Source organism: Martes martes, assembly GCF_963455335.1.
Source record: "Martes martes genome assembly, chromosome: 6".
NCBI lineage: Eukaryota > Metazoa > Chordata > Mammalia > Carnivora > Mustelidae > Martes > Martes martes.
The window spans coordinates 49,127,983-49,154,742 of NC_137893.1; the positions used below are offsets into that span (position 1 = coordinate 49,127,983).

General features: G+C 36.1%; 1 protein-coding gene across 1 annotated transcript in view; it reads left to right on the top strand.

Moving 5' to 3' along the window:
• Positions 1-265: 265 nt before the first annotated feature.
• LCA5 (lebercilin LCA5) overlaps positions 266-26,760 on the top strand; it is a gene marked incomplete at its 3' end in the record, with an annotated part of 57,582 nt that continues 31,087 nt past the window's right edge. Inside the window, exons 1-3 of the mRNA XM_080807130.1 lie at positions 266-474; positions 17,965-18,299; positions 23,054-23,583. Of these exons, the coding sequence (XP_080663256.1) occupies positions 18,107-18,299; positions 23,054-23,583 (723 nt within the window). The 5' untranslated portion in view covers positions 266-474; positions 17,965-18,106. The remainder of the gene's footprint in view (positions 475-17,964; positions 18,300-23,053; positions 23,584-26,760) is intronic.

The window sequence follows — 26,760 nt, forward strand, 5'->3', positions numbered from 1 at the left end:
CCCGAACCATCCAAGGCCCTTGAAGCTGTGCGGTCGCGTATCGCCCTGCACTGCCCAAGGAGGCCCGGTGCGCCCCGCGGAGCTTGGGCGGGAACCACTTCCCCACTCTAGGCTGCCGCTACAACTGAAGCGGTCAACCAATGGCTGCCTTCTCCCGTACTCATTGTCCCGCCTTCCAGTTTCACTGACCCCCAATAGGAATGGTCGTCTGGTGCCGGAGGCCAATGGGAGATTGGGGGCGGGAATCATTGGCTGCAGTCTTGCCGCAGTGCAGTATGGTCCTCCGTCTCCGTTACCCTGGTGCCGAAGTCGCCGCGTCGCCGCCGCCAGGGAACTACGGTCCCCGCCCCTAACCTGGCCCTGTGTTCAAACTTCCCGCACCCCGGCAACCTTGGCTCCCGCCCCTCAATCTTCGCAGCAACCCGGCACCCACTCTTGGGCGGCTAGACGGAGAGTTTGTTCCGCGGAGAGAAGGCAAGGAGGCGGGACGCCGCGTCGAATCTGAGGAGGGGCCGGGGCGGGTTGGGGGTGGGCTTTTGGCGTGGGCGTGGAGACTGGGGAGTTCGGGGTGCGGAGTGAGATTGGGACTGAAGAGTGGTGGGCTGGCTATTCGTGGATGGAGGTATGAGAGTGGAATTGTTAAGGCAGGGAGGATGAGAGGATTAGGGATAGGGAGGGTTTGGGGACGCGGGGAGAACAGAGTCCTAAGCAAATAAGTGAGGAGCAGGGCAGCCGGGAAAGGACAAGGAGGAGAGGAGGTTGGCTACAGGTGAGGGATTGGGAAGTTAGGAGACGAAGTTGTAGAAGGTTTGGTTATTTGTTGGAATCAAGAAAAGGAGGAAGGGAGCTCATTGCAGGAAGATCTAGAGATAGGGTTAGGAATTATTAGGAAACCCTAGAGGCCTGTGGAGACTGAAGATGGGAAAGAAGGGACAGAGCCAAGAAGGGGAAGGAGACTGTGAAACTTTCGGTATCTCTGGGATAATAATTGGAGATTAAAGACAGTTTGGTTAAAGCGGAAAGGCCCATTTATCCTGGCTGTGAAATTTTTACATGTCCATCAAGGCTGGGATGAGAGGAAAGATGTTTGGCAAAAAACGCGCCAGGTGAGTCGGAGTGCTCTGGTTGGTGTTCTATGTGGGCAGGACCAAAAGGATACAGTGTTTCGCGGTGGTGAAGACCGTGGACCAAGTTCACCTGAGTTTAAACCCCCTCTCATTCACTTTGTGACCTTGGACAAATTACTAATATCAATTAGTAACAAATTGTTGGCTACTAACAAGGGCACATATATATTTTTTCCATTTGGGAATGGGAATAGTAGATACTGTTGTGAGGATTAATTTCTTGTGATGTTCGTACCTATAATGAGATAACTGAAAAAAAAATGGATGGTTCTGTTAAAGTGGATTTGTTCTTGAAATTTTGTTTGTGTGAGCAGTTCGATGGGCTGCAATTACTGGAGATTTTCTTACTCTTTTGCTTGTTGGATCCTCCTCTGAAATCTGAAAGTCTGAAGAACATTTTGGCTCCTCTCCATAGGAAAGTACACTTGGGCACAAACATTTTTATGCTGGTCCTTTACCATCAACTTGGATTAAAAATATCTTTGAGATGAAAAGTCACCATTTAAATGATTTTTATGTATTTATCTTTTTTGGCAGGAGGGGTCTACATGCGGTTTTGAAAAAAGGGTACAGTTCTGGAGATTATTTATTATGTTATTTTAATTCATATTTTTTCAAGTTATAGTTCCACATTTGAATTTTATATTACAAATATATACAAATAGAGCATCATTTTAAATATCAAAAAGTAGTTGGTGATTTTTGGAAAAGATTTTTCTTTTTTTTGTCAGCATCACATCTTTTCTGTTAAGCAGTCATGGAAGAGCAGACACACAAGTCCATTAGAAGATGCTACTTTTGGGATGCCTGGGTGGCTCAGTTGGTTAAGCTTCTGATTTCAGCTCAGGTCATGATCTCCAGGTGGGGAGATCAAGCCCTTCATCACGCTCTGGCCTGGGCATGGAGCCTGCTTGATTCTGTCTCTCCCTCTGCCCACAACCCCCCACCCCCGCCCCCAAAGAAAATTCTGCTCTTTCACCTGGTTGTTCTTCTGCCTGTTATTATTGATCTTCTTTGCTTCTTTGTGGGATGCTCCTCCTCCTCTGCTCACCAGTATTGCGTTTCCTCATAATTTAGTCTTCTGCCTTCTCTTCACTCTGTTCTTTTTTTTGGCTGAGTTCATCTTCAGGCTTCTGGTCATCTTGGCTTCCACCATCTATATTTTAGTAGTGCACAATCAGTTTTTGTCTCTGTCCTGGAACTCTTGAATTAGTTCTAAATTTATATAGCTAATTTTTGATGTTTCCACATAGATTTCTTACAGGCATCCTAAAATCGATGTATCTAATATGAAACCATCACCTTTCTCCACCAGACCTGTCCTATTGAATGGTACCATATTTACCCAGTTTTGTAAGCCCAAAACTTTGAAATTCATTTTCTGAATTTGGGAGAATTTGGAATTCTCTGTTCTCATAGTCCACGTATAATCTGTCATCAAGTCCAGTTTGTTTCATTTGATAAACATTTCTTAGTTCTGTACTCTACATCTCTAGTTACCCTCTGTTAGTTCAAAGCACTATCACTTGTCACCTGATTTCAAGACCAGCTGTTTATCTGCCTTCAGCCTTATTGGGCCTCCAGTTCTTGGGCTGGAGATGGATCTTTGTAAATGTGGATCTGATCATTTTTATCCTACTGAAGATCCTTTTTTTCTAACCAGCTTCTTTGTATGATATAAAGATCCTTCTTGTAACAGTCTCTTTCACTTGATCCAGCCTCCTTTATTACTTTATCACTGCCCTCCAGCCAGTGCAGTCATTCTAAACCAGCATTGTCTAAAAGAAATATAATGTGAACCATATACATAATTTAAAACATTTTTTCAGTAGTCACAGGAAAATACAAACAGGTGAAATTAATTTTAATAGTATATCTTATTTAAACCAGTATATCCAAAATAATATTTTAACGTGATGAATATTTATTTTTATTATTATTTTTTAAAGATTTTATTTATTCACTTGACAGAGATCACAAGTAGGCAGAGAGGCAGGCAGAGAGAGAAAGGGAAGCAGGCTCCCCACCGAGCAGAGAGCCCAGTGCTGGGGTCGATCCCACGACCCCGAGATCATGACCTGAGCCGAAGGCAGAGGCCCAGCCCACTGAGCCACCCAGGCACCCCTAACGTGATGAATATTTAAAAATTATATTCAAGTAGATAGTTTATGTTCTTTTTTATGTACTAAGTTTTCAAAATCCCATGTGTATTTTACACTTACAGCATATCTCATTTCTGACTAGGTACATTTCACGTTTTCAGTAGCCACTGTTTGAATAGCACAATTGTATACTTTTTACGGTTTGATGATATGCCTCACCTATCTCATGCCTTTTACTTTTGCACATGCTGCTTTCTTTTCCTGAAATAGACTCTTCTGTCATGAACTGTGTTCTTTTAGTAACCTCATCTACCATTATCCACCCCCTGCACCAAAAAAAAAAAAATCAACCCCAAAACACCCATACTTGTGTTTAGCCTCAGGCAATACCTAAAGACTTAATTTAGGCATTATTTCCTCTGGAAGTCTTTCCAAATTCCCTCTGTCCTCTCAATCTTAGTTTTAAGTTTACTTAGCCTACTTTACTTTTTTTGTCATTAGTACTCATACTCTTGCATTATCTTTTTCTTCCTGTGTTGGAGTTTCTAAATTGTAAGGTGTCAGCTGTATCTTATTTTTTGTATCTCCATTCATAGTTTAGTGCCTGACATAGTAGGTGTTCAGTAAATGCCTTATACATACATGTATGAATGAATATTCTGTGATGTTTTCATTTGACTGACTACACTTTGGGAATGCATATTGTAGTTAAGATGCTTTAATTTGAACCACTGTTTCAAAATGCTGTTTAAATGAAGCTGATTATGCCTTAAATTTTAAGTCTAGCATATGCTGTGCTCTGCCCTAGAGTCCAGAAAACCATATTTAAAATCTAAACATAGTTTGATTTTAAAGCAGGAGTAGGTGTTGGAATTAGGTGTTAGGTGTTAGGAATATAGTGGAACATATTGGTAGAAGGGTAGAAAAATGACTTGGCTTTATCTGTTTCTAATAATTTTTTCTCTTTTGTAAGAGAGTAGTAGTTGCAGTTTTAAATGCAACGAGATTGTTTTTTAACTTTGTCTCATCTTCAGTTATTTATATTTCTTTTTGAGGAGAGAAATCCTTCTTATTTATACCTTTCTCTCTTAGTTTATTTTTATTTTACTTATCTAGTTGCTTGTTTTGAGTTCTTTGCTGGCAGCAGAGGTAGCCAGGCAGCAATGTTTTATACAAAGAAGCTGAACACAAGATATGAACAGTTCTTTGATTTTATATAGTTTCTTCCTTAAAACTAAGAACCTTTATTCAAGTCTTATAAATCAGATAATTATTATGCTATTCCATATATAGTAAGCTTTTTAGTTTACACCTAGTTTTGATTCATTTGGAACGATATAAAGGGGGCATTTGGTACTGAAGTGGCTTATGGTCATCTTTTTTCTGACCTGTTACATGCGAACTGTACTATTTGGGACTTTTTAGAAGTTTATTTTTGGATGAAAAATGACATGTTAGATTTGCTAGTTTTCTGGCATTGCCATGGTAGCACTCCTGGCTATTTTTCGAAAATAAACAATTCTTAGGAATTGAAATTGGGCAAGACTTGTAGTTTTTCTTTTTTGCTTTTATGTAGTTACCCTCTTACATATAGGGGTGACAGATGAACCAACTGTTAGTTGGTTTATTCTCCATCACAAAGAATTAGCTTAAATTAGCTGGAGAACTGTACCTGGAATATAAATCTCCAGTGTTCTGTTAATTGGGTAACTTTTTTCTTTTAAGAGAAAATAATATTTATTCATTCAGTAATATTGTGACCATATTAGTCAAACAGAAAATATTATTGTAAGTACAGGTGAAATTTATTTTGTCTGAAGCCATATTAGTTTATTTCAGTTATTTAAAATTAACTGGGTTAGAATATTCCAACCTTACTGTGGTAATGGCTCTGAGCAGACCTTTTTGATTTGCTAACTTTTCTCCCTTCTAAGGAATTTTAGAGATTTAAGTAAGTCTTACTTAGTTATTTAAAAGAGGGAAAATTTAACATTTCCTTTGAAACAGAAAGAGAGAATTTATAGAATGAAATTATTAATGTTCTATTTGGAATAGCTTTATAGAATAATCATTCAGTCCATAAAAAATTAGTGAGTGGTGTTGTTACCATGGCGAACTACACAGACAAGATTTCTGGTCTTACGGGTTTTCTATTTAGTGGGAAGAGAAAGATGAATGTAAGATTATTTCTAATAGTAACAAGGGCTATGAAGAAAATAAAACAGTAATTAAGATAGAGTGACTGGGCTTACTTTAATAGAAATGTTAGGAGAGCCATCTTTGAGAAGTTGACATTTGTGCTGAGAGCAGGAGGAAGAGAAGGAGCAAAGTTCTAAGAAGGACCTCTTAGGGTTAAAGGGTGAAGCAAGTCCAAAGTCTGTGAGTTGGCGAAAGGTTGGCATGTTGGAGGCAACAAAGAAGGCCACTTTAGCTGAAAAAGTATATGAGTGGCATGAGATAAGGATGGAGAAGTAGGCTGAGGGGTTAGATCTTATATGAGTTTGCAGGTCTGGTTGTGGAATCTGATGGCTATAAAAAGCCACTGAAGAGTATTAAGCAGGAGAGCAATGCTATCTGCTTCTATGTCATAGCTTTCTCTGTGGAAGCAAGGATAAAAGCAGGTATCACTAGGAGACAATTGCAGAAGTTCAAGTGAAAAAAGATGGTGGCTTGGTCGTCTAGGGCAGAAGCAGTGGGAATGATAAAAAATAATGTGGAATGTATTTTGGGAGATAAAACCATCTGGTTTCACAGATGGCTTGGATGTGGGATGTGAGGTTAAGAAGGAATCCAGGATGATCCTTAGATTTGTGACGGGAGTAATTTAGTAGATGGAAGTGCCATTTAATGAAATTAGAAAAATAGGAAAGAGTGGGGATAGAAAGAGGACAAATTATGATTTTGGCTTTGGACATAGAAGTTTGAAATGATTTTTGGATACCCAGATAGAGTTGTCACATATGAAGGTGGATATGTGAATCTGGAAGTCAGAGTAAATGAAGCCTAGATGAGACCACCTAAGGAGAGGGCGTAGATGAAGAAAAGAGAGCCAATATGTGGTGCCTTGGGTTTTCCAACATTTAGATAAGGAAGAGGAGGCAGATTCAACAAAGTAGAGATAAGATTCTAGATTCCAGATTACTCCTCAAAAGAGATTTATTGGAAAATTAGAATAGAGCAACTGGGACATAGATATATTAGGACATGGAGTCAAGCAACAGCTTTGTTAGAGCCTCTTTGTTGGTAGGAATGATCCTGTGCAGGGGCACAGTCCTGAGATGGAGAGAAGATATGGGAAAGGAGACAGGTGAGAAAGGTTTAGCTCTGAAAAGGAACAGAAATGCTTCTTCAGTTTTAGTGGCAGGAAGGCAACAGTATTGATAGATGCAAATGGAGATGATTTCAGAGATGAGGTAGTTTTCATCTGATTGTTGATATTGAAATACCTAATGGGATACTCAACCAAGAGAAAACTTGTACAGGGATACCTTGTTTAATTGGACTTTGATTTATTGTGCTTCAGAGAAACTGCTTTTTTTTTTTTTTTTTTAACAATTTGATTGGTGGCAGTCATGCATTGAGCAAGTCTCTTGGCGCCATTTTCGTCCAAAAGCATTTGTTCACTTTCTGTCTGTGTCACATTTTCTAAATTCTCATAATATTTCAGACTTTTATGATATGGTATTTCTTATGGTAATCTCTGATTAGTTGGTTATCTTTGATGTTACTGTTGTAATTGTTTTGGGGTGCCATGAACTGCATCCATATAAGACAGTGGACTTAATTGATAAATGTGTGCATTCTGACTCCTCCACCAACCAGCCGTTCCCCCTCTCTCTCCCTGTCCTTGGGCCTTTCTATTCCCCGAGATACAAGATGGAAATCAGGCCAATTAATAACCCTGTGATGGCCTGTAAGTGTTCAAGTGAAAGTCAGACATTTCTCACTTTAAATCAAAAGCTAGAAATGATGTAAGCTTAATAAGGAAAGCATGTTGAAAGCCAAGAAAAGCCAAAAGTAGACCTGTGCATCAAACAGCCAAGTTGCAAGTGCAAAGGCAAAGTTCTTTAAGGAAATTAAAAGTGCTACTGAAGTGAACACATACAGTAAGATAAGAAAATGAAAACAGCCTTATCGCTGATGTGGATAAAGTTTTGGTGGTCTGGGTAGAAGATCAAACCAGCCCCAACAGTCTCGTAAGCCAAAGCCTATTCCAGAGTACAGCCCAAGCTCCCTTCAGTTGTATGAAGGCTGAGAGAAGTGAGGAAGCTGCAAAAGAAAACTTTTGCAGCCTTGGAAGCTGCAAGAACTTGGTTCATGAGGTTTAAAGACAAACCATCCCAGTAACGTCAAAGTACAAAGTGAAGCAGTAAGTGCTGTTGTAGAAGCTACATCAAGTTATCCAGAAGATCTATCTCAGATAATAAAGATGGTTCCTTCTCCAAACAACAGATTTTCAATGTAGACACAGCAGCTTTCTAGTGGAAGAAGATGTCATCTAGGACTTTCATAGCTACAAAGGAGAAGCCAGTGCCTGTCATCAAAGCTTCAAAGGACAGACTGACTCTGGTGCGGGCTAAATGTAGCTGGTGACTTTAAGTTGAACCGATGTTCATTTACCATTTCAAAAATTCTAGAGCCATTTGAAGCATTATGCTGAATCTATTCTGCCTGTGTTCTATAAATACAACAACAAAGCCTGGATGACAGCACATGTGTTTACAACATGGTTTACTGAATTTAAATTTTAAGCTCACTGTTGAGGCCTACTGCTCAGGAAAGAGAAAAAAAAAATCTTTTCAAAATATTACTGCTCATTGGCAACACACCAGACCACCCAAAAGCTGATGGAGATAGACAGTGAGATTCATGTTGTTGTCATGCCTGCTAACACAGCATCTATTCTGCAGCTTGTAGATCAAGGAGTAATTTTGACTTTCAAGTTCTCTTATTTAAGAAATATGTAGCTGCCATAGGTAATGATTCCTCTGATGGATCTGGGCAAAGTAAATTGAAAACCTTCTGGAAAAGATTCACCATTCTAGATGCCATTAAGAACATTTGTGATTTGTGGGAAGAGGCGAATATATTCATATTAATGGCAGTTTAGAAGAAGTTGATTCCAACACTCATGGGATGACTTTGAGGGTTTCAGGACTTCAGTGGGGGAGGTAACCATAAATGTGGTGGCAATAGCAAGAGAACTAGAAGTAGAGCCTGAAGATATGACTGCATTACTGTAATCTCATGATCAAACTTGAACAGAAGAGTTGTTGTTTCTTATGGATGCACAAAGAAAGTGGTTTCTTGAGCTGGATTCTCCTGGTAAAGATGCTGTGAAGATTGTTGAAGTGACAAGAAAGGATTTAGAATATTATAGAAACTTAGTTGACAAAGCAGTGGCAGGATTTTAGAGGATTGACCCCAATTCTGAAAGTTCTACTGTAAGTGCTTTCAAACAGCTTTGCATGCTACAGAAAAATTGTTCGTGGAAGGAAGAGTCAATCAATGAGACAAACTTTATTGTTTTATTTTAAGAAATAACCACAGCCACCCAGCTTTCAGCAACCATCACCCTGATCAGTCAGCAGCCATCAACACTGTGGCAAGGCTCCACCAGCAAAAAGATTACAACTCATTGAGAGCTCAGATGATGATTAACATTTCTTAATTCTCAGCAATGAAGCATTTTAAATTAAGCTATGTACATTTTTTAAAAACAATGCTCTTGCACAGTTAGTAGACTATCATATGGTATGGTTCAAACATTCATATGCATTGGGAAACTAAAAAATTCATTTGACTATTTTTATTGTAGTCTGCTTTATTGCAATATTAACTTTATTTTGGTGGTCTGGAACTAAACCTGCAATATCTCTGAGGTGTGCCTGGATCCATTTCAAAGCTTATTAACTTAATTCTGTCACCTTAGGTAAATTGTACTCTTGGGTAAGTCAGTTTGTTTTTTGGGTATTAGTTTCCTTATTCTATTCAGAGAAAAAGTGATTCCTCAGAGTTCCTTCCAGTGCAAAGTTGGTATGTTAAGCTACAGTACTTATTTTTATTTGCAATACACACACACACACACACACACACATATTTTTTAATTGAGGTCCAAATGACACACGTTACATTAGTTTTAAGCATACAGCATAGGGATTTAACTCTATAGGTTATGCTATGCTTATTATAAGTGAGGCTACTGTCTGTTACTACCAATGCACCAATTTACATTCCTGCCACCAGTGTGTGGTGGTGTGTGCCTCACCAGTGTGAGGCATTCCTCCACATCCTCTCCAGCATTTGTAATTTATTCTTTTTTTGATACTAACTGTTCTGAATGGTGTGAGTTGATACCTTATTGTGGTTTTGATTTGCATTTCCCTGATGACTAGTGATATTGAGCATCTTTTCTTTTGTCAGTTGGCTATCTGTATGTCTTCTTTGGGAAAACGTCTATTAAGGTTTTCTGCTTACTTTTTAATTGGATTGGTTTTTTTTTTTTTTTGGTGTTGAGTTGGATAAGTTCTTTATATATTTTGGATAGTAACCCTTTAACAGATGTACTAGGTTGCTTTTTTGTTTATGGTTTCTTTTGCTGGGCAAAAGTTTTAATTTTGGCGGAATCCCAATAGTTTAGTTTTGCTTTTTTGTTTTCCTAGCCGAGGAGAAATATCTAAAAAACGTTCCTAAGGTCTATATCAAAGAGATTACTGCTTATATTCTTTTAGGAGTTTTATGGTTTCAGGTCTCACATTTAGGTCTTATAATTATTGTGAGTTTTTTATTTTGTGTAGTTTAAGAAAGTGGTATAGTTTCATTCTTTTGCATGTTGCTATTCAGTTTTTCCAGCACCATTTATTGAGAAGGATAGTTTCCCATTATATATTCTTATCTTCTTTGTCATAGATTAATTGACCACGCAAGGGTGGGTTTATTTCTGGGCTCTCTGTACTGTACCATTGATTTATGTGTCTATTTTTGTACCAGTACTCTCTGGGATTGTGATACACCCATCTTTTTTCTTCTTTCTCAAAATTGCTTTGGCTGTTCAGGGTCTTTTGTACTTCTATACAAATTTTAGGATTACTTGTACTAGTTATGTAAAAAATATTACTGGTATTTTGATAGGGTTTGTATTGAATCTGTAGATTGCTCTGAGTAGTATGGACATTTAAACAATATTGGGGCGCCTTGGTGGCTCAGTGGATTAAGTCTCTGCCTTCGGCTCAGGTCATGATCCCAGAGTCCTGGGATTGAGCCCCACATCGGGCTCTCTGCTCAGCAGGGAGCCTGCTTCCCCCTCTCTGTCTGCCTGCCTCTCTGCCTACTTGTGATCTCTCTCTCTCTCTCTCTGTCAAATAAATAAATAAAATCTTAAAAAAAACCAATAATTAATTCTTCTAACCCATGAGCATGGTATATCTTTCTATTTGTGTCATCTTCAATTTTTTTCCTCAGAGTTTAATAGTTTTTTTTTTTTTTAAGATTTTATTTATTTATTTGACAGAGAGAGAGAGAGATCACAAGTGGGCAGGCAGAGAGAAAGGGGGAAGCAGGCTCCCTGCGGAGCAGAGAACCCAATGCGGGGCTCGATCTCAGGACCCTGAGATCATGACCTGAGCCAAAGGCAGAGGCTTAACCCACTGAGCCACCCAGGAGCCCCCAGAGTTTAATAGTTTTGAGAGTACAGTTTTTTCACGTTCTCGGTTAAGTTTATTCCTAAGCATTTTGTTATTTGTGGAACAATTGTAAATGGAATTTAAAAAAATTTCTCTTTCTGCTGCTTTGTTATTAATGTATAGAAATGCAACAGATTTCTGTGTATTAATTTTGTATCCTGCACCTTTATTGAATTAATGTATTCTAATAGTGTTTTGGTGGAGTCTCTAGGGTTTTCTATATATAGTATCATTATCTACAGTTATTGACTGTTTTACTTTTTCCTTTACCAGTTTGGATGCCTTTTCTTTAATTTTTTGTCTGATTGAGGTGGCTAGGACGTCTAGTGTCATTTTGAGTAAGAATGGTGAGAGTGGACATCCTTGTCATGTTCCTGATCTTGGAGGAAAAGTTTTCAGTTTTTCATCATTGAATATACTGTTAGCTGTGGGTTTGACAGATATTGCCTTAATTATGTTGTAGTATGTTTTCTGTCAGCCCACTTTGTTGACAGTTTCGCTCAGTAGATGGATTGAATGGATTTTGAATTCTGTCAGATGTTTTTTCTGCATCTAATGAGATGATCATATGATTTTTATCCCTCCTTTGTTATGTGGTGTGTCATGTTGATGGTTTGTAGTTGTTGAACTGTTCTGGTGTTCCTGCAGTAAATCCCACTTAATGGTACTGAATTATTCTTTTAATGTATTATTGAATGTAGTTTGCTAATATTTTGTTGACATTTTGCATCTATGTTCATTAGGTATATCGGCTTATAGTTTTCTTTTTTTGGTATTATCTTTGCTTTTAGTATCAACATAATGCTGACCTTATAGAATGTATCTGGAAGCTTTCCCTCCTCTTCTATTTTTGGAATAGTTTGAAGAAAACAACTATCCTTTACTTTTGTTTTGTTTTTATTTAAATTCCAGTTAGTTAACATACAGTGTAATATTAGTTTAGTTGTACAGTATAGTGATTCAGCACTTCCGTACAACACCTAGTGCTTAATCACAGCAGGTACACTTCTTAGTCCCCATCACCTGTTTAACCCATTCCCCCGCCCACCTCACCTCTGGTAACCATTAGTTTGTTCTCTATAGTTAAGAATCTATTTCCTGGTTTGCCTCTCTTTTTTCCCCCTAAGCTCGTTTGTTTTGTTTCTGAAATTCCACATTTGAGTGAAATCATATGGTATTTGTCTTTATCTGACTGATTTTGTTTAGTATAATACTCTCTTGTTCCATTCACACCATGGCAAATGGCAAGACTTCTCTTTTATAGCTGAGTAATATTCCATTATACACACACCCCCCACATCTTTTCCCACTCATCAGTCAATGAATATTTGGGCTGTTTCCATAGTTTGGCTATAGTAGATAGATAATGCAGCTATAAATATCAGGGTGCATGTATTCCTTTGAGTGAGGGTTTTTTTTTTTTTTTTTGTATTCTTTGGTAAATACCTAGTAGTACAATGGATGGATCATGAGGTAGATTTTTTTGTTTTTCTTTTTTTGTTTTGAGAGAGAGTGGGGATAGGGAGGAGCAAAGGGAGAGGAAGAGAGAGAATTTAAGCAGGATCCAGTGTCTTTTTTTTTTTTTTAAGATTTTATTTATTTATTTGACAGCCAGAGATCACAAGTAGGCAGAGAGGCAGGCAGAGAGAGAGGGGGAAGCAGGCTCCCTGCTGAGCAGAGAGCCCGATGCGGGGCTTGATCCCAGAACCCTGGGATCATGACCTGAGCCAAAGGCAGAGGCTTTAACCACTGAGCCATTCAGGCGCCCCCAGGCTCTAGTGTCGTAACACAGAGCCCAATATAGGGCTCAGCCTCATGACCCTGAGATCATGACCTGTGCCAAAATCAAGAGTCAGATATTTAACTGACTGAGTCATCTAGGTGCCCCAGGTAGTTCTATTTTTAACTTTTTGAGGAACGTCCATAGTGTTTTCTACAGTGGCTGTACCAGTGTGCATTCCCACTAGTAGAGCAAGAGTGTTCCCTTTTTTCTACAACCTCACCAACACCTGTTGTTTCTTGTGCTTTTGATTTTAGCCATTCTGACAGGTGTAAGGTGACATCTCATTGTAGTTTTGATTTATATTTCTCTAATGATCAGTGATATTGAGCATCTTTTCATGTGTCTGTTGGCCATCTAAATGTCTTTGGAAAAATGTTGAGAATAGGTATTCTTTAAATGTTTGGTAGAATTCACCTGTGAATTTATCTGATCCCAGATTTTTGTTCTTGGGAGTTTTTTGAGTACCAATTCAATTTCTTACTAGTAATCAGGTGTTTAGGGTACTGTCTGTAGATAAGACATCACAGCACATTTCTGAAAGAGGAAAAGAGTAATGATAGATGAAACATTTGAAACAGAGAAAGCTGTGTCTGAAAACATTCGGGAGGGAACTACCGCAAAGAAAGATTCAGGTATATCCAAAAGAATCTCAGAGATCTTAGAATTTGAAAAGTCAGGGAGAAAGGATAATTGAAAATGGGAAGGAAGAATAGTTGAAAAACTGTGTAATAGTTATGTCTCCTTTCCTACCCAGTCCCATACACAGTGACTTAGTGTAATAGTCCCTGCCCTTCACCATTCCCTTTCTTTCCCATCAAAAAATACAGAAGCAATTTCTTCATAAAATCAAAATAAAGACAACCCTAAAAGAGAAGTAGAGTTGCCATGGTGGATATTTGTATCTGAAGATTATTCCTTGTAATTCTAGCTTTTTAGGAGCCCCCTGGAAAATGGCTGATTCTCTGCTATTCATCCTAAAGCAAAGTGTGCATGTCAGGAAGCCTTATTTATAAATACCTGTTTTCCATTTATTCTTTTTCTTTCTTTTTCATTTTTAAAATATCAATGGACAACCAAAAATTACCTTCAAAGAAATAAAACTATATATAAATGAGAAAAACTGTCACCATGTGAGACGGAGGTCCTGGATCAGGAAAGACTTTAAAGCAAACAAAATATCTATTTAGTGTTCTCAGAGGAATGAAAATATATTGCATTAGTAAATCAGGAACAGGATAGTTATTTAAAAAACCAGAACGAGAAAGAATTCTTGGGAATTAAGGTGTTTGCACAAAGTAAATAAAAACACAACAATCCTGGATAGTTAAAAGATAAGTTGAGTGAAAATAGAAATACAGAGAGAACAGTTTGTTATTTAGCCAGTAGAAATCTCAAAAAGAATAAATAGGAAAGCCAGTTATCAGAAAAGTAACATAAAAACATTTCTAGTGCTTAAAGGTACTTGTTACAATATTAAAAGGAAGAGGGAGGTAAAGGGGCAACACAATCAGTGAAAAAAGACTGGCACCTATGCATGTTGTGGGATTGCAGTATAAGAGGAGGGAAAATCCTAAAAACTCCTAGGAAGGAAAAGAAAAAGATAACCTATAAGGGAATGAGAATCAGATGAGCATAACTAGAGTGTAAACTCCGTAATGGCAGGGATTTTTGAAGTGGTTGTTTTCATTACGGTTGCATGGTGAGAGCTCAGAAGTACATGTTGGATAAAAGAGAGAGTATAACATCTTCCAAGAACCTCTGAGGGTTTAGAACACAGTGGAGTAGTGTCTTTAAAGTTCTGAGAGAAAAGAACTTAGATGGCAGAACTTACAGAAACTACCAGATTGGAGGGCAAAATAAAGACCTTCTCAGGCATACAAAGACTCAGAACATTTTTCTCAACCTATTTACCCTTTTTTTTGTAATTTAATTTTATTTTTTCAGTGTTCCAAGATTCATTGTTTATTCCCCACACCCAGTGCTCCATGCAATACATGCCCTCCTTAATACCCACCACCAGACTCACCATCCCGCCACCCCCTCCTCTCCAAAACCCTCAGTTTGTTTCTCAGAGTCTACAGTCTCTCATGTCAACCTACTTACCCTTTCTGTAGAAGTTACTTGAGAATATAGACCAGAAAAGTGATGATCAAAACTAATAAAGATGATGACATGAGCTGTTAGAAATGGTGGATTATCTCAGAAGTACTACAAAAATGATTCCAGAATGACAGTGGTACCACAGGGCTACAGAATAATAGGTTTAAATTGGAATTGGAAATAATTGATCTCCAAGAAAAATGTTTTTAAGAGGAGGAAAAAAGTGGAATTCAGGCTACAGATAGAATGACTAGCAAGCTAGGTAAATATTAGTGATATAGGAAGGTTGTTTTTTCTTTTCAATAAGAAAAAAGGACAATTAGGAATCTGAAGGAATAAAACTTCCAAACAAGTCATTACATGTTGCAACCATTTAAAAATGAGTCATAAGTTAAATCCTCATCTTACATAGTCTTAAGTTGCTAATTCAAGAAATAGCATAATCATAAAAGTATAAGCCACTAAAATAGCTATCCCAGGGAGAGGGACTTGAATAATGGGGCAGTGGATGGTTCCTTTTTTTTTAATAAACTATATGCATATATTTGAGGCATCGATGGGGAAGGGTGAATGCTGGTGCATAGGAGATGAATGGCAGGTAATGTTTTGTGGGGTATATCTTTTGCAGTGAAAGGTTAGGTGGCATCTCTGATTAAGATGGGACAGGTCATAGGGAGCTACTTCTGCTATAGGCATATAAACAAATAATCCTTATTTATTCCATATGATCAGCTTTTAATTATATTGTAATTAAAACTGAGTCTTTGACAAGGAATATCAATCAATTTACTGAGCATCTTGTATGTTTGAATTGTAAATGTAATTGATTTTTACTGAGTGCTTATGGTGTCATAGTTCTTGAATTAGCCTAGTTAACTGTCCCAGCAGTTCTCCAAGGAAGTTACTATTACTATTCCCTTTAAAAATGAGATCACTGAGATTCAGAGAGCCAAACACCATTATGTATAGCTTTTAAAACTTAAGTTAATTAAAATTCAACAAAATTAAAAATTAGTCACATTTGCCACATTTCAGGTGCTCAGGTGCTCATATGTGGCCAGTTACCATACAAGATAGCACAGATTATAAAACATTTCCATTCTTTTTTCTTTTTCTTTTTTTTTTTTTTGCCATGATGCAGTTGAAGTTTATGTAAATAAGAACACTATGTGAAGGAAAATACAGAAACCTTGAAATCAGTGCTTATTCTTCTACTTGGGGACAGAGTTTCAGAACGCTGGGCTGTAGACCTCGTCATTATCAATTCAGGAGCATAAGCTGCTTTCGTAAAAGTTCTCCTTTGAGTGCAGCAGGCGCTGACGCCCCATGAAAAAACATTTCCATTCTTGCTGAAAGTTTTATTGGGCAGCCTTGCCACACAGAACCCCTCCCCCCTTTATTTTTCATTAAGTGTTTATCCTTTTGCTTTTTAAAAACATGAAACATTATGTATATAAGTTTGTAATTTTTTTTAAATAAATGGTGATATACTATACATGCTTTGTCCATATTTTTTCCTTAATATTTTGTGGAGATCACTCCAGACTACAGAAAGTAAACAGAGGTAGTGCTCATTCCTTTAGTAGCTTCATACTACAGTACTTCATTATGTGGTTATATTATGTCGCCAGTACCTTATTGATGGTCCTTCTAATTGTTTTAGTCCTCTACCACTATAATACTGCAGTGAATATTAGTACCACTGCCTTGTCTGCATATCTTTTTCCATATAGTACTAGAACCACTATACTTGAAATACTAATTTTGTCAATGGGACTTTTTTTCTGAATATTAAAAACAATTATTCCAATTAAAAAGATAATCCAGTTTTATACTATAAAATAAAAATATATAAAGAGAGGGAAAAAATCATCTAAAATTCTCGTGGGCCAGACACTATTTTGGTGTATATGTATCTCGTACTTCACAAATTTTTTTCAGTTTCTGAGGGAAGAATACTCAGTATTTTCAGTATTTTCTTTTCAATGAATATGTATAGTTGAGACCATATTGTATTCACTAGTTTGAATTTTGTTTTTACCATAGTACTATAAACATTTCCTCTAGTAACAAACTTTTTGTGTTTCTAATAATAGCATGATATTATGCTGTATTGATTTTTACAATATTCTTAATTATTCTGCAGTTGTTAGACATTTACATTGCTTCCCTTTTTAAAAAACAATGTACTGTAGGGGCACCTGGGTGGCACAGTTGGTTGCATGCTCTCTCTTTCTCAAATAAATAAATAAATCTTTAAAAAAGTTGTACTCTATAACCATTTGTACATAACTTCTCCTCTACTTTTAGGATTCCTTTCTTGTTATTTTAGGCATAGAATTACCGGATCAAAGGTTAAAAGTGCAATTAAAGTTTTAATATATCTTGCCAACTTTTTTTCCAAAAAAAAGTTTGGAAATCTAGAATGCCTAGATTCTAGCAGCATTGAGTGTTATTTTGAAAAAACTTAGGTAATTGGTAAGTTTAAAAATGGTATCTGAAGTTGAATATTTTTATGTGCCTATCATTTGTATTGCCCACTGTGGGTCTTAATATGTAATTGCCCATTTAACTTTTGGCCTCTTATTTTTCATATGGGATGGTATGAGTTATTTATATATGTTAAGGATGGTAACCATTTTTCTGTCATGTTGCAAATGTTTTTCATTAGGTGTTTTAATTTGATTAATTTTTTTCCATACTTTAGTTTTACACTTTTATGTAGGTTGGTTTTTGTTGTTGCTGTTCCTGTTAGGCTTGCCTTAACCACCACTGCCCCCCCAGGGGAAAAAAATGGTGATTTGGTCATTATACGTCTATCAAAAATAAGCGTTTGTCTTTATTATAAATCTTAAGATTCAGGGGAGTCAAATTCAGTTAACTTTTATTCAAAAAGAATTATATGTTAGGCATTTTACATGTCTTCTGTCTAAGCTCCAACAGTCTGTCTTTTCCCCAAATACTATAAATAACAATGTGAAAAATATAGGTGAATTGAATTATAACTTTTTTTAGAAATTATAAATAGTATACTATTTGCTTTTAGTATGTTTCATTGTAATTAACTATAAAACCTATTTCACGAAATATAATGAGTTTTCTTTCCTCTTCCTTAATTGTAGGGGCAAAAGTGTATCTTCTGTTCGCTAATGTTCTAATCTCTACTACAGATACCTAGAGAAAACAAAGTGCAGCCATGAATATTATCACGAGGATCTGAAGACTCTAAACACTGCTATTCAGGCTTGTCATGGAGTTTTTTGGAGAAAGGAATCTGTGAAATTATGTGAATAGAGACTATTTTACAAAACCATGGGGGAAAGAGAAAGAAGTCCAGATAATGATCAAGAAAGTAAGGCAGGAAAACACCGTTACTCTTCATCTGATTTTGAAACTACCCCACAGTCTTCTGGCCGGTCTTCACTGGTCAATTCTTCTTCACCCACAAGTATTAAGGGAAAAAATCCTAAGAGACAAATTTCAGATAGCCAAGTGCATCATCAAGGTAAGCATTCTTTAAGAGTCCAGTGGACCTTGAAGACTCATTTTAAGTGTTTAGGAAAGTTGTATGAATGAAACTTCCATTGCTCTATGTATATTGATATACGCATGGAAATGGGCTGATCGTCGTTTTGAATAAGATGTATTTTTGTATGTATAGTTGTTATATATATAGTTGTTGTATATATAGTGTTATATATAGTTGTTGCCTGTGGTGCTGTGTATTATCCTTTGTTATAATTAAAATCGTACAGAAGAAGGAACTATTAATAAACCTTCTTATTTTGTTCTCCCTAAATGAATATCTTGCTGTTTCTGAGGTACTGTAAAGGCAAAAAAAAAAAAAAAGTCAGAAAATGTTTATTCCTTTTTAAATATTCACCTCTAAAAAGCAGCAAAAGTCATTGCTACAAGGTAGTTAAGGGACATTTTTATAAAACGACTTCCTCTAGGATACACAGTTCTTACTGCAAAAGCTCAAATTAAATCTAGAAATGGAATTTGGGACTTGGAACTACCACTTGGTTTTCTGTAAAATTATGTTATAATGGAAATAAGGTTAATTATTAGAAATGACTTGTTTTATTAAAATTTTCCTAGTTTGGATCTACATATTAATACATATTTGACAAGGCAGTGTTCTAGAAATCTCTTCTTCATCTTAATGAATTTTCAGTCAAAAAGCCCCAGATGTACTTAGTAACAAAATATCTAAGGACAACCGTAGAAAAATACACCATAGAAAATTAAGCTAAGGTAAATGAGGTAATTACATTATACATTAATGAATGCAGCACTAGGTTAGAGTGCTTATATAGAGGTTTTTTAAAAAAGATTTTATTTATTTATTTATTTGACAGAGAGAGAGAGAGAGAGAACACAAGCAGGGGGTGTGAGAGAGGGAGAAGCAGGCTTCCTGCTGAGCAGGGAGCCTGATGTGGGGCTGGATCCCAGGACACTGGGATCAGGGCCTGAGCCAAAGGCAGACTCTTAATGACTGAGCCACCCAGGCATCCCACTTATATAGAGTTTAGATTGCAAGGCAGGGAGGGGTAAAATTGGAAGCCGAAAAGGAAAATAGGGGACCTTGAAACCTATAATAATATATTGACTCTCTTTTTCAGGAAATAGTTGGCTATTGAACAGATTTAAGCAGGGGTATAATTAAATTTGCCTTTATAAATTTTACTTTGGAAAGTAATACTTTATAAATTTGCCTTTATAAATTTTTACTTTCGAAAGTAATATTTGCTTTAAAAAAATCTGCAAAGAATGTGTTAACTTTTGAAAGCAACCGTCTCGTGGACCCCTGATCTAACTTACCAGAGATGTCCGTTCTTATAACAATTGGGTGCTTTTTCTTTTTCTTTCTTTTGCCTATACAGTGCTCAGGGTTTTTGGTCTTTTGCTCCAAATCTGTCTCAGTGAGAGCCTCTTGTTTTGATTTTGTGGTTGAATGCATGATCTGATACTAAACTTTTGCTGTCTAATTAAGAAAAAACAGACTGTAGGGTTGAACCTTAGAAAATGCTTGTTTGTTCCTAAGAAATAACATACATATTTGAGGAATTATTGGTATTATTGGTATATATTTTTCACTACTTCCCCAGAAGCAGTTTAGGAAGCCACCTAATTAAGGAGTCAGAAATTCTTAAACCTTACATTATTAAGGAAAATAATTGAGAAAAAGCTTTGAAAAACATTTCCAACATCACCCAGAAAATTTCAGTTATTAATCTTCAATCTGACTTGTTTGTTTTGTCTTCTGAATTAAAATCTGTGGTAATTTGTCTGCCTTAGATCAATCAACAGGACCACCCCAGCTATAGTTAAACACTTTAGTGTTTCCTTAAACACTGAATTAGTTTCTTGTTAGGCTGGCAACCACCAGTGTACAGTAAACTAAGGACAGAACAAATGTGATTAAAATAGCATCTTAAACACTTGAATTCGTGTATTTGCATGTTTGATACCATATTCTTCCTTTTTAATTTTCAGCATATTAAATATTTTTAAAAATAAAATTGCTTTATCAAAAGTTAATGCACACTAAAATTTAATAGTTTCATTTATACATGTTTATATATTACATGTTATGTATTTATTATATTTCATGTTTTGTCAGTAGTATAAACATCTTAAATCTTTTATAGATGAATAATTCATCTTTACTACATGTTTTTTAAAGGAGTCATATTTTATTTTTATCACCCGAAGGTAGAAACAAAGCAATATTTTCTCACCCTCTTTTTCATAGTGACTTAACAAGAAGTAGATGAAGAGTAATACACATGATAGTCAGTCATCTTTTCTCACTCTTACTAGCACTGTATTTCATCTTGATAGTTTTAAAAATGAAAATAAAAAAGTAAATGGCAGCTAGGAAATCTTTTTGAGTTCAGGTTAAGTGTACTTTTTACGATCAGTTTGTAGTCATGCTAATAGAATATGCTAAAAATAAATGTTCAGATTTTTAGGATGTGAAAAAGTTGGGTTTGGAAGCCCTTCCTGTCTGACTGAACAATTGAAGTAAGGTATTAGTGGAAAATTCTATCCTGATTCTTATATAGGCTTTAACTTTTCAAATAAAATAAGTTTCTATTTGTATTTTGTAATTTTGTAATTTGTAATTTTGTTTGCTGAGAAATATAATTTTATACATAAAAATCAGAGATTTGGAATAATTAACATTTGTCTTTATGTCTAATCATTTTTATGTGTAAAGTTTCTGTCATTCCAAGAATTGAATACATATTCTATAAAAGTATATGGATACCAAAACTGTTAACTCAGTATGTTGGGAAGGAAAGAAAATTGAAATGATGGATGCCCCAATTTAAAATTGGAGCAGTGCCGTCCAGGGGAAATATAATGCAAGTCACAAACACAAGCCACATTGTAATTTTATATTGTCTGATAATCACATTAAAAAAAGAAAAATAGGTATAATTAATTTTAATATTATATTTTATTTGATCCAAAATATTCAAAATATTATCTTTTTAAAATGTAGTTAATATAAAACACTGTGTTTAAAACATTATGCATTTTTTTGAACAAGTGTTTGAAATTCAGTATGTATTTCAGTTATGGCATATCTCAGTTTGGACTGTCCACATTTCAAATCTCTCAAGCCACATGTGGCTAGTGACTATTACTGTATTGGAAAGTGTAGTTCAAAGTTGGAGGCTTTTCCCCATTTCTTAGTATTACCGCTTCCTTTTGTGTATTCAAACAATTATAGAACTAAAATCCCAAATCAGTACACAGTCAAAACACATTCTTTAGAGTTGTCCATTTTTTAAATGAACCTTTGTAATGTAAACTGTAAATATTAACTGTTACTCTTTACTTGTTTACATAATGGAATCAAGGTATCCACAGCTGGAGGGAGGGTAAGGAAGGGTTGAATTTTCTAGTTTTTCTTCCCCCACCCCACCCCCTCTGGAATGCATTTCCTTCTTGGAAAAAAAAAGCAGTCACCTTGGAGATTAAAGTTCATTATTCTCAACTGTGGCAGACTTCCAGAAGTCTCTTTTTAAAGGGCAGGTGCTTTGTGTATTGGGGCCTAAGTTTAATGAACTTTTAGTAAAAATAATGACATTCCACAGTCTTGTGAAATGTTGTTATTTAATATGTACAATTTAAAGATTTCATATGCCTATATTTTTTAGGGTGTAGGTTTTTGTTTTTATCTTGTTCTCATATTACTTCAAATGTTTTTGATTTGAACCTCACACAAAAAGCCCCTGAGCAAGCAATTTGAAATAATGCAGTAACAACTGTACTGCTAAAAGTGTTTTTCATTTTCAGTCACTGATAAATGGGATTAAGTTCTTATTACTGACAGAGAATATGTGTGGAGAACTTCTTGTTTTACATGCATTCTTTGTTTAATCCTCACAACAACCTAGTTATATAGGTGGTGTTATGCTCATTATATGGGTGGGGAAAATAGACCTGGAAAGGTTTAGCTGAATTGCCCAAGGAGTTATTAAGTGGTAAATCAAAGTCCCAAACCCAGATCTTCTCGCTGTACAATGTGGTATTGTCTTGTTTCCCCAAATAAAGAAAAAGAGTTCTAATTAATTTAGAGAAAACATATGTTTCACATTCCAAATTATAATCCCAAATATCTTGGCATAAATTACTTGAATATCGCAGTATTTTGTCCAGTGTTTATTACACCCCGTGCTAACGCTCATGATGCTAATGCTTGAATTCTGGCTTGCCATCTTATCTATAAGGTTAAAAATGGTAAAGCCTGATGCTGTTATTTTTTAAAGCAATGTAAAAATAATTTCCTGTAAACCATTGGGGTATCATTTTGATGATACAGAATGTTCCTGACCTTTCTTAAAAAAAGATTCTGGACCTGTCTTAATAAAAACATACTGAGACCTTTGGGCACCTGGGTGGCTCAGTGGGTTAAAGCCTCTGCCTTTGGCTCAGGTCATGATCCCAGGGTCCTGAGATGGAGCCCCACATCGGGCTCTCTGCTCAGCAGGGAGCCTGCTTCCCCCCTCTTTCTCTGCCTGCCTCTCTGCCTACTTGTGATCTCTGTCTGTCAAATAAATGTTAAAAAAAAAAAGCCAAAAACATACTGAGACCTCTAAATAAAACCTGATACTTAAATATTTTAAGATCATTTTTTAAGGAAGAAACTAAAGAATGTTATAGATTCATTTATATTAGAATGAATAAGTAATATTACATTAGTACAGCTTTCACTTTACATCATTACTGTTTCTTTTTTAGCCCCTAGGAAGCCAAGCCCTAAGGGTCCACCAAACAGAAAGGGAGTCCGAGTGGGATTTCGCTCCCAGAGCCTCAATAGGGAGCCACTCCGGAAAGATACTGATCTTGTTACAAAACGGGTTCTTTCTGCAAGACTGCTAAAAATCAATGAATTGCAGAATGAAGTAACTGAACTCCAGGTCAAGTTAGCTGAGCTGCTAAAAGAAAATAAGGCTTTGAAAAGGCTTCAGTACAGACAGGAGAAAGCCCTGAATAAGTTTGAAGATACAGAAAATGAAATCTCACAACTTATTGCTCGTCATAACAATGAGATTACAGCACTCAAAGAACGCTTAAGAAAATCTCAAGAGAAAGAACGGGCAACTGAAAAAAGGGTGAAAGATACAGAAGGTGAACTATTTAGGACAAAGTTTTCCTTACAGAAACTGAAAAAGATCTCTGAAGCTAGACACCTACCTGAGCGAGATGATTTGGCAAAGAAACTAGTTTCAGCAGAGTTAAAATTAGATGACACCGAGAGAAGAATTAAGGTAAAACTAATACAGCCTCTAATTGTGCTGTTTTGTGTTGGTTTTTCATTGAGTATTTAATGTGCTCTGTTAAGATTGCTTATTGCAGTTCAGTGTATGCTTGGAAATGAAAACTGTTTCTTTTAATATTTGTAAAATTATCTTTGAGTAAGAGATTAGGAAAAAATTAAAATTGTATACTTAAGAGCAAGATACAAAAAATTTACACATTAATGGGCCACCTGTTAATGAATGAATGTTTAATTCCATGAATCTTAGTCATTTTGGGAAAATACATTATTTGATTATCTGATTGTTTCTCTAAAATTGAAAATGATATACTAATAGCTATCGTTTATAAAACTGACATTTGGGGGCGTTGTGTAAGAAATGTCACATAAAAAATTCTTTGTTTTTATTTCTTTGAACATTTGTAAAAGACTTTTTGGGGGCAGGGCTTACCCTTATTCCCCCAGATAGAAACTAATATGAGAGGTAGGTGTAAGAATGTTGAGTCACTAGTCTGAGAATATAGCAGAGTTTTTAAAAAAATATTTTTCTTGGAACAAGTTGAAAAAAAGAGTACTACCCCATGATATTGCACAAAGAATTTGTATTAGATGCTACCTTATACTTGTGTGTGTGTGTATATGTATGCATGTATATATATCAACATACACGTGGTAAAATTGCATAAAACTAAATACATATACAGTGTATATATATAAATATATGTGTGTGTACATATGTATATCAAACAGAAGCCCTGAGTCAGGGCTTATGAAAATCAATGAGTAGTTTGGAAAGCAGAGCTGGGGAAAAGTATAGGAATAATGCCTGCTGTGAGAGCTCTCTGAACAAGTGCAAGTCAGAACTACAAATAAATTAACTTTCTGCAATGTATTAATTAGGTGTTTTTAATATATGGTATGTTATAGTGCTTCTTTGTATAGGATACCATGTTTAGTACACCAATGCTAAGCCCAGGAGCAGTGGCTTACTAATACTGTGTACATCAATGGTTAGAAAAAGTAGCTAACTTACTCTATACAATTAACAATCATTATTCTGTTTCAGTGCACAGAAGGTACCCTATTGTGTAGGCTTTACCAGTAATCAACCCAAACTGCAGAGCAAGCATATGGAAACTTTTTTTTTTAAAGGGCTACTTACCTTGAGGTGGGGTGGGGGTAGGATCTGAAAGCAATTATTGTCACATAAAAAACAAAACATTTTAACTAATTTTTATTTTTTATTTTTATTTTATTTCTATTTTTTTGTTGTTTTTTAAGGATTTTATTTATCTATGACAGAGATAGCGAGAGAGGGAACACAAGCAGGGGAACAGCAGGAAAAGGGAGAAGCAGGCTTCCTACTGAGCAGGGAGCCTGAAGGATGCTGGGATCATGACCTGAGCCGAAGGCAGATGCTTAATGACTGAGCCACCCAAGCACCCCATTTCAATTATTTTTAAAGGGGAAATAGAGAATGTTCCATATCATGGATTTTTAAAATTGGGAACCACGAGCACAGAATACTAATAATGATTTTAAAGAAAAAAATACCTCTGTGTATGTATAAAACTAGAGAGAATATGGTGTTGCAATCTAGACACACACACATATACTGTGGTTCTTTCTTACAGCCAGTTATGAAGGAGGTTTATGAGTGTTGAGGGGAAGAGGAGAAAAAAGAAAGAGAGGAAAAACAGAAGTCTTTGGATTCTGAATAATAGATGGAGGTTGATTATGTAGCTGCTCACTTAGCAAGAAAATCATCTGTACTAAAGTCTTTGAAATAGTTGTTAACTGAATAGTGTCCTCAATTCTTTTTTTTTTTTTTTCCTTACTGGGTGTAAAAAAAGTGTTTTTAACTTTTTATGTTGAGTTAATTATAGATTCATATGCTGTTGTATGAAAATTATATGTAGAGATCCCATATATGCTTCATCCAGTTTCTGCAGAGGTAACATACTGCATAACTGCAATATAATACTGCAACCAGGACATTGTTTTTTATATAATGATTCAATCCATGAATCTTACTCAGGTTTCACTGGTTTTACATGCATTCATTTGTGTTTGCATGTGTGTACGTGTTTAGTTCTATGCAGTTTTATCACATGTGTAGAAAAATTTATGTGACCATCACCAGAATCAAGATGCAGAACAGTTCCATCACAAGGATCCCGAGTTACCAGCTTTTATAGGTACAACTGCCTTATTGCCTTCTCTCTCACCTGTGGCATCCACTAATCTGTTCACTATTTCTGTAATTCTGTCATTTTAAGAATGTTATATAAGTAGAATCATGTAGTATTTAACCTTTTGAGATGAATAGATTTCATTTTTTTTCCTTGAGCTCCATCCAAGTTGTATATATCAATAGTGTGTTCCTTTTTTATTCCTGAGTAGTATGCTATGGTATGGATATATCACGGAGTGTTATGGTACGTCCCATTGAAGGACATCAGGGTTGTTATCCAGTTTTTAGCTATTAACTAATAATGCTGCTATGATCATTCATACACAGTTTTTTGTGTGAACATATATTTTCATTTTTCTGGGATATATGTCTAAAAGTGCTTGATGGGTTGTATGATAATGCATTTTTGGTTTTTTAAGAAACACCGTTCTCTTTCTTTCTTTCTTTTTTTTTAAAGATTTTATTTATTTATTTGACAGAGAGAGAGAGAGATCACAAGTAGGCAGAGAGGCAGGCAGAGAGAAGGGGAAGCAGGCTCCCTGCTGAGCAGAGAGCCTGATGCGGGGCTTGATCCCAGGACCCTGAGACTGACCTGAGCCCGAGGCAGAGGCTTAACCCACTGAATCACCCAGGCGCCCCCACCGTTCTCTTTCTAGAGTGGCAGTGCTATTTTACATTTCTACCAGCAATGTATAATTGATCCAGTATCTCTACATCCTTGCCAGCTTTTGATGTTATTACTCTTTTATATTGTAGCCATTCTGATAGGTGTTTAGTGCTATCTCATAGTTTTAATTGTATCATTCCTAATGGCTAATGATGTATATCTTTTTGTGTGCTTATTTGCCATCTGTAGATTCTAGTCATGTTGTTCATTTTAAAAACATTTTTTTGGCCCATTTCCTAGTTGGCTTGTTGGTGTATTTACTAATTTTTTAAGTTCTTTATATATTCTAATTACAAGTCCTTTGTCAGATATGTGGTTTGCAAATA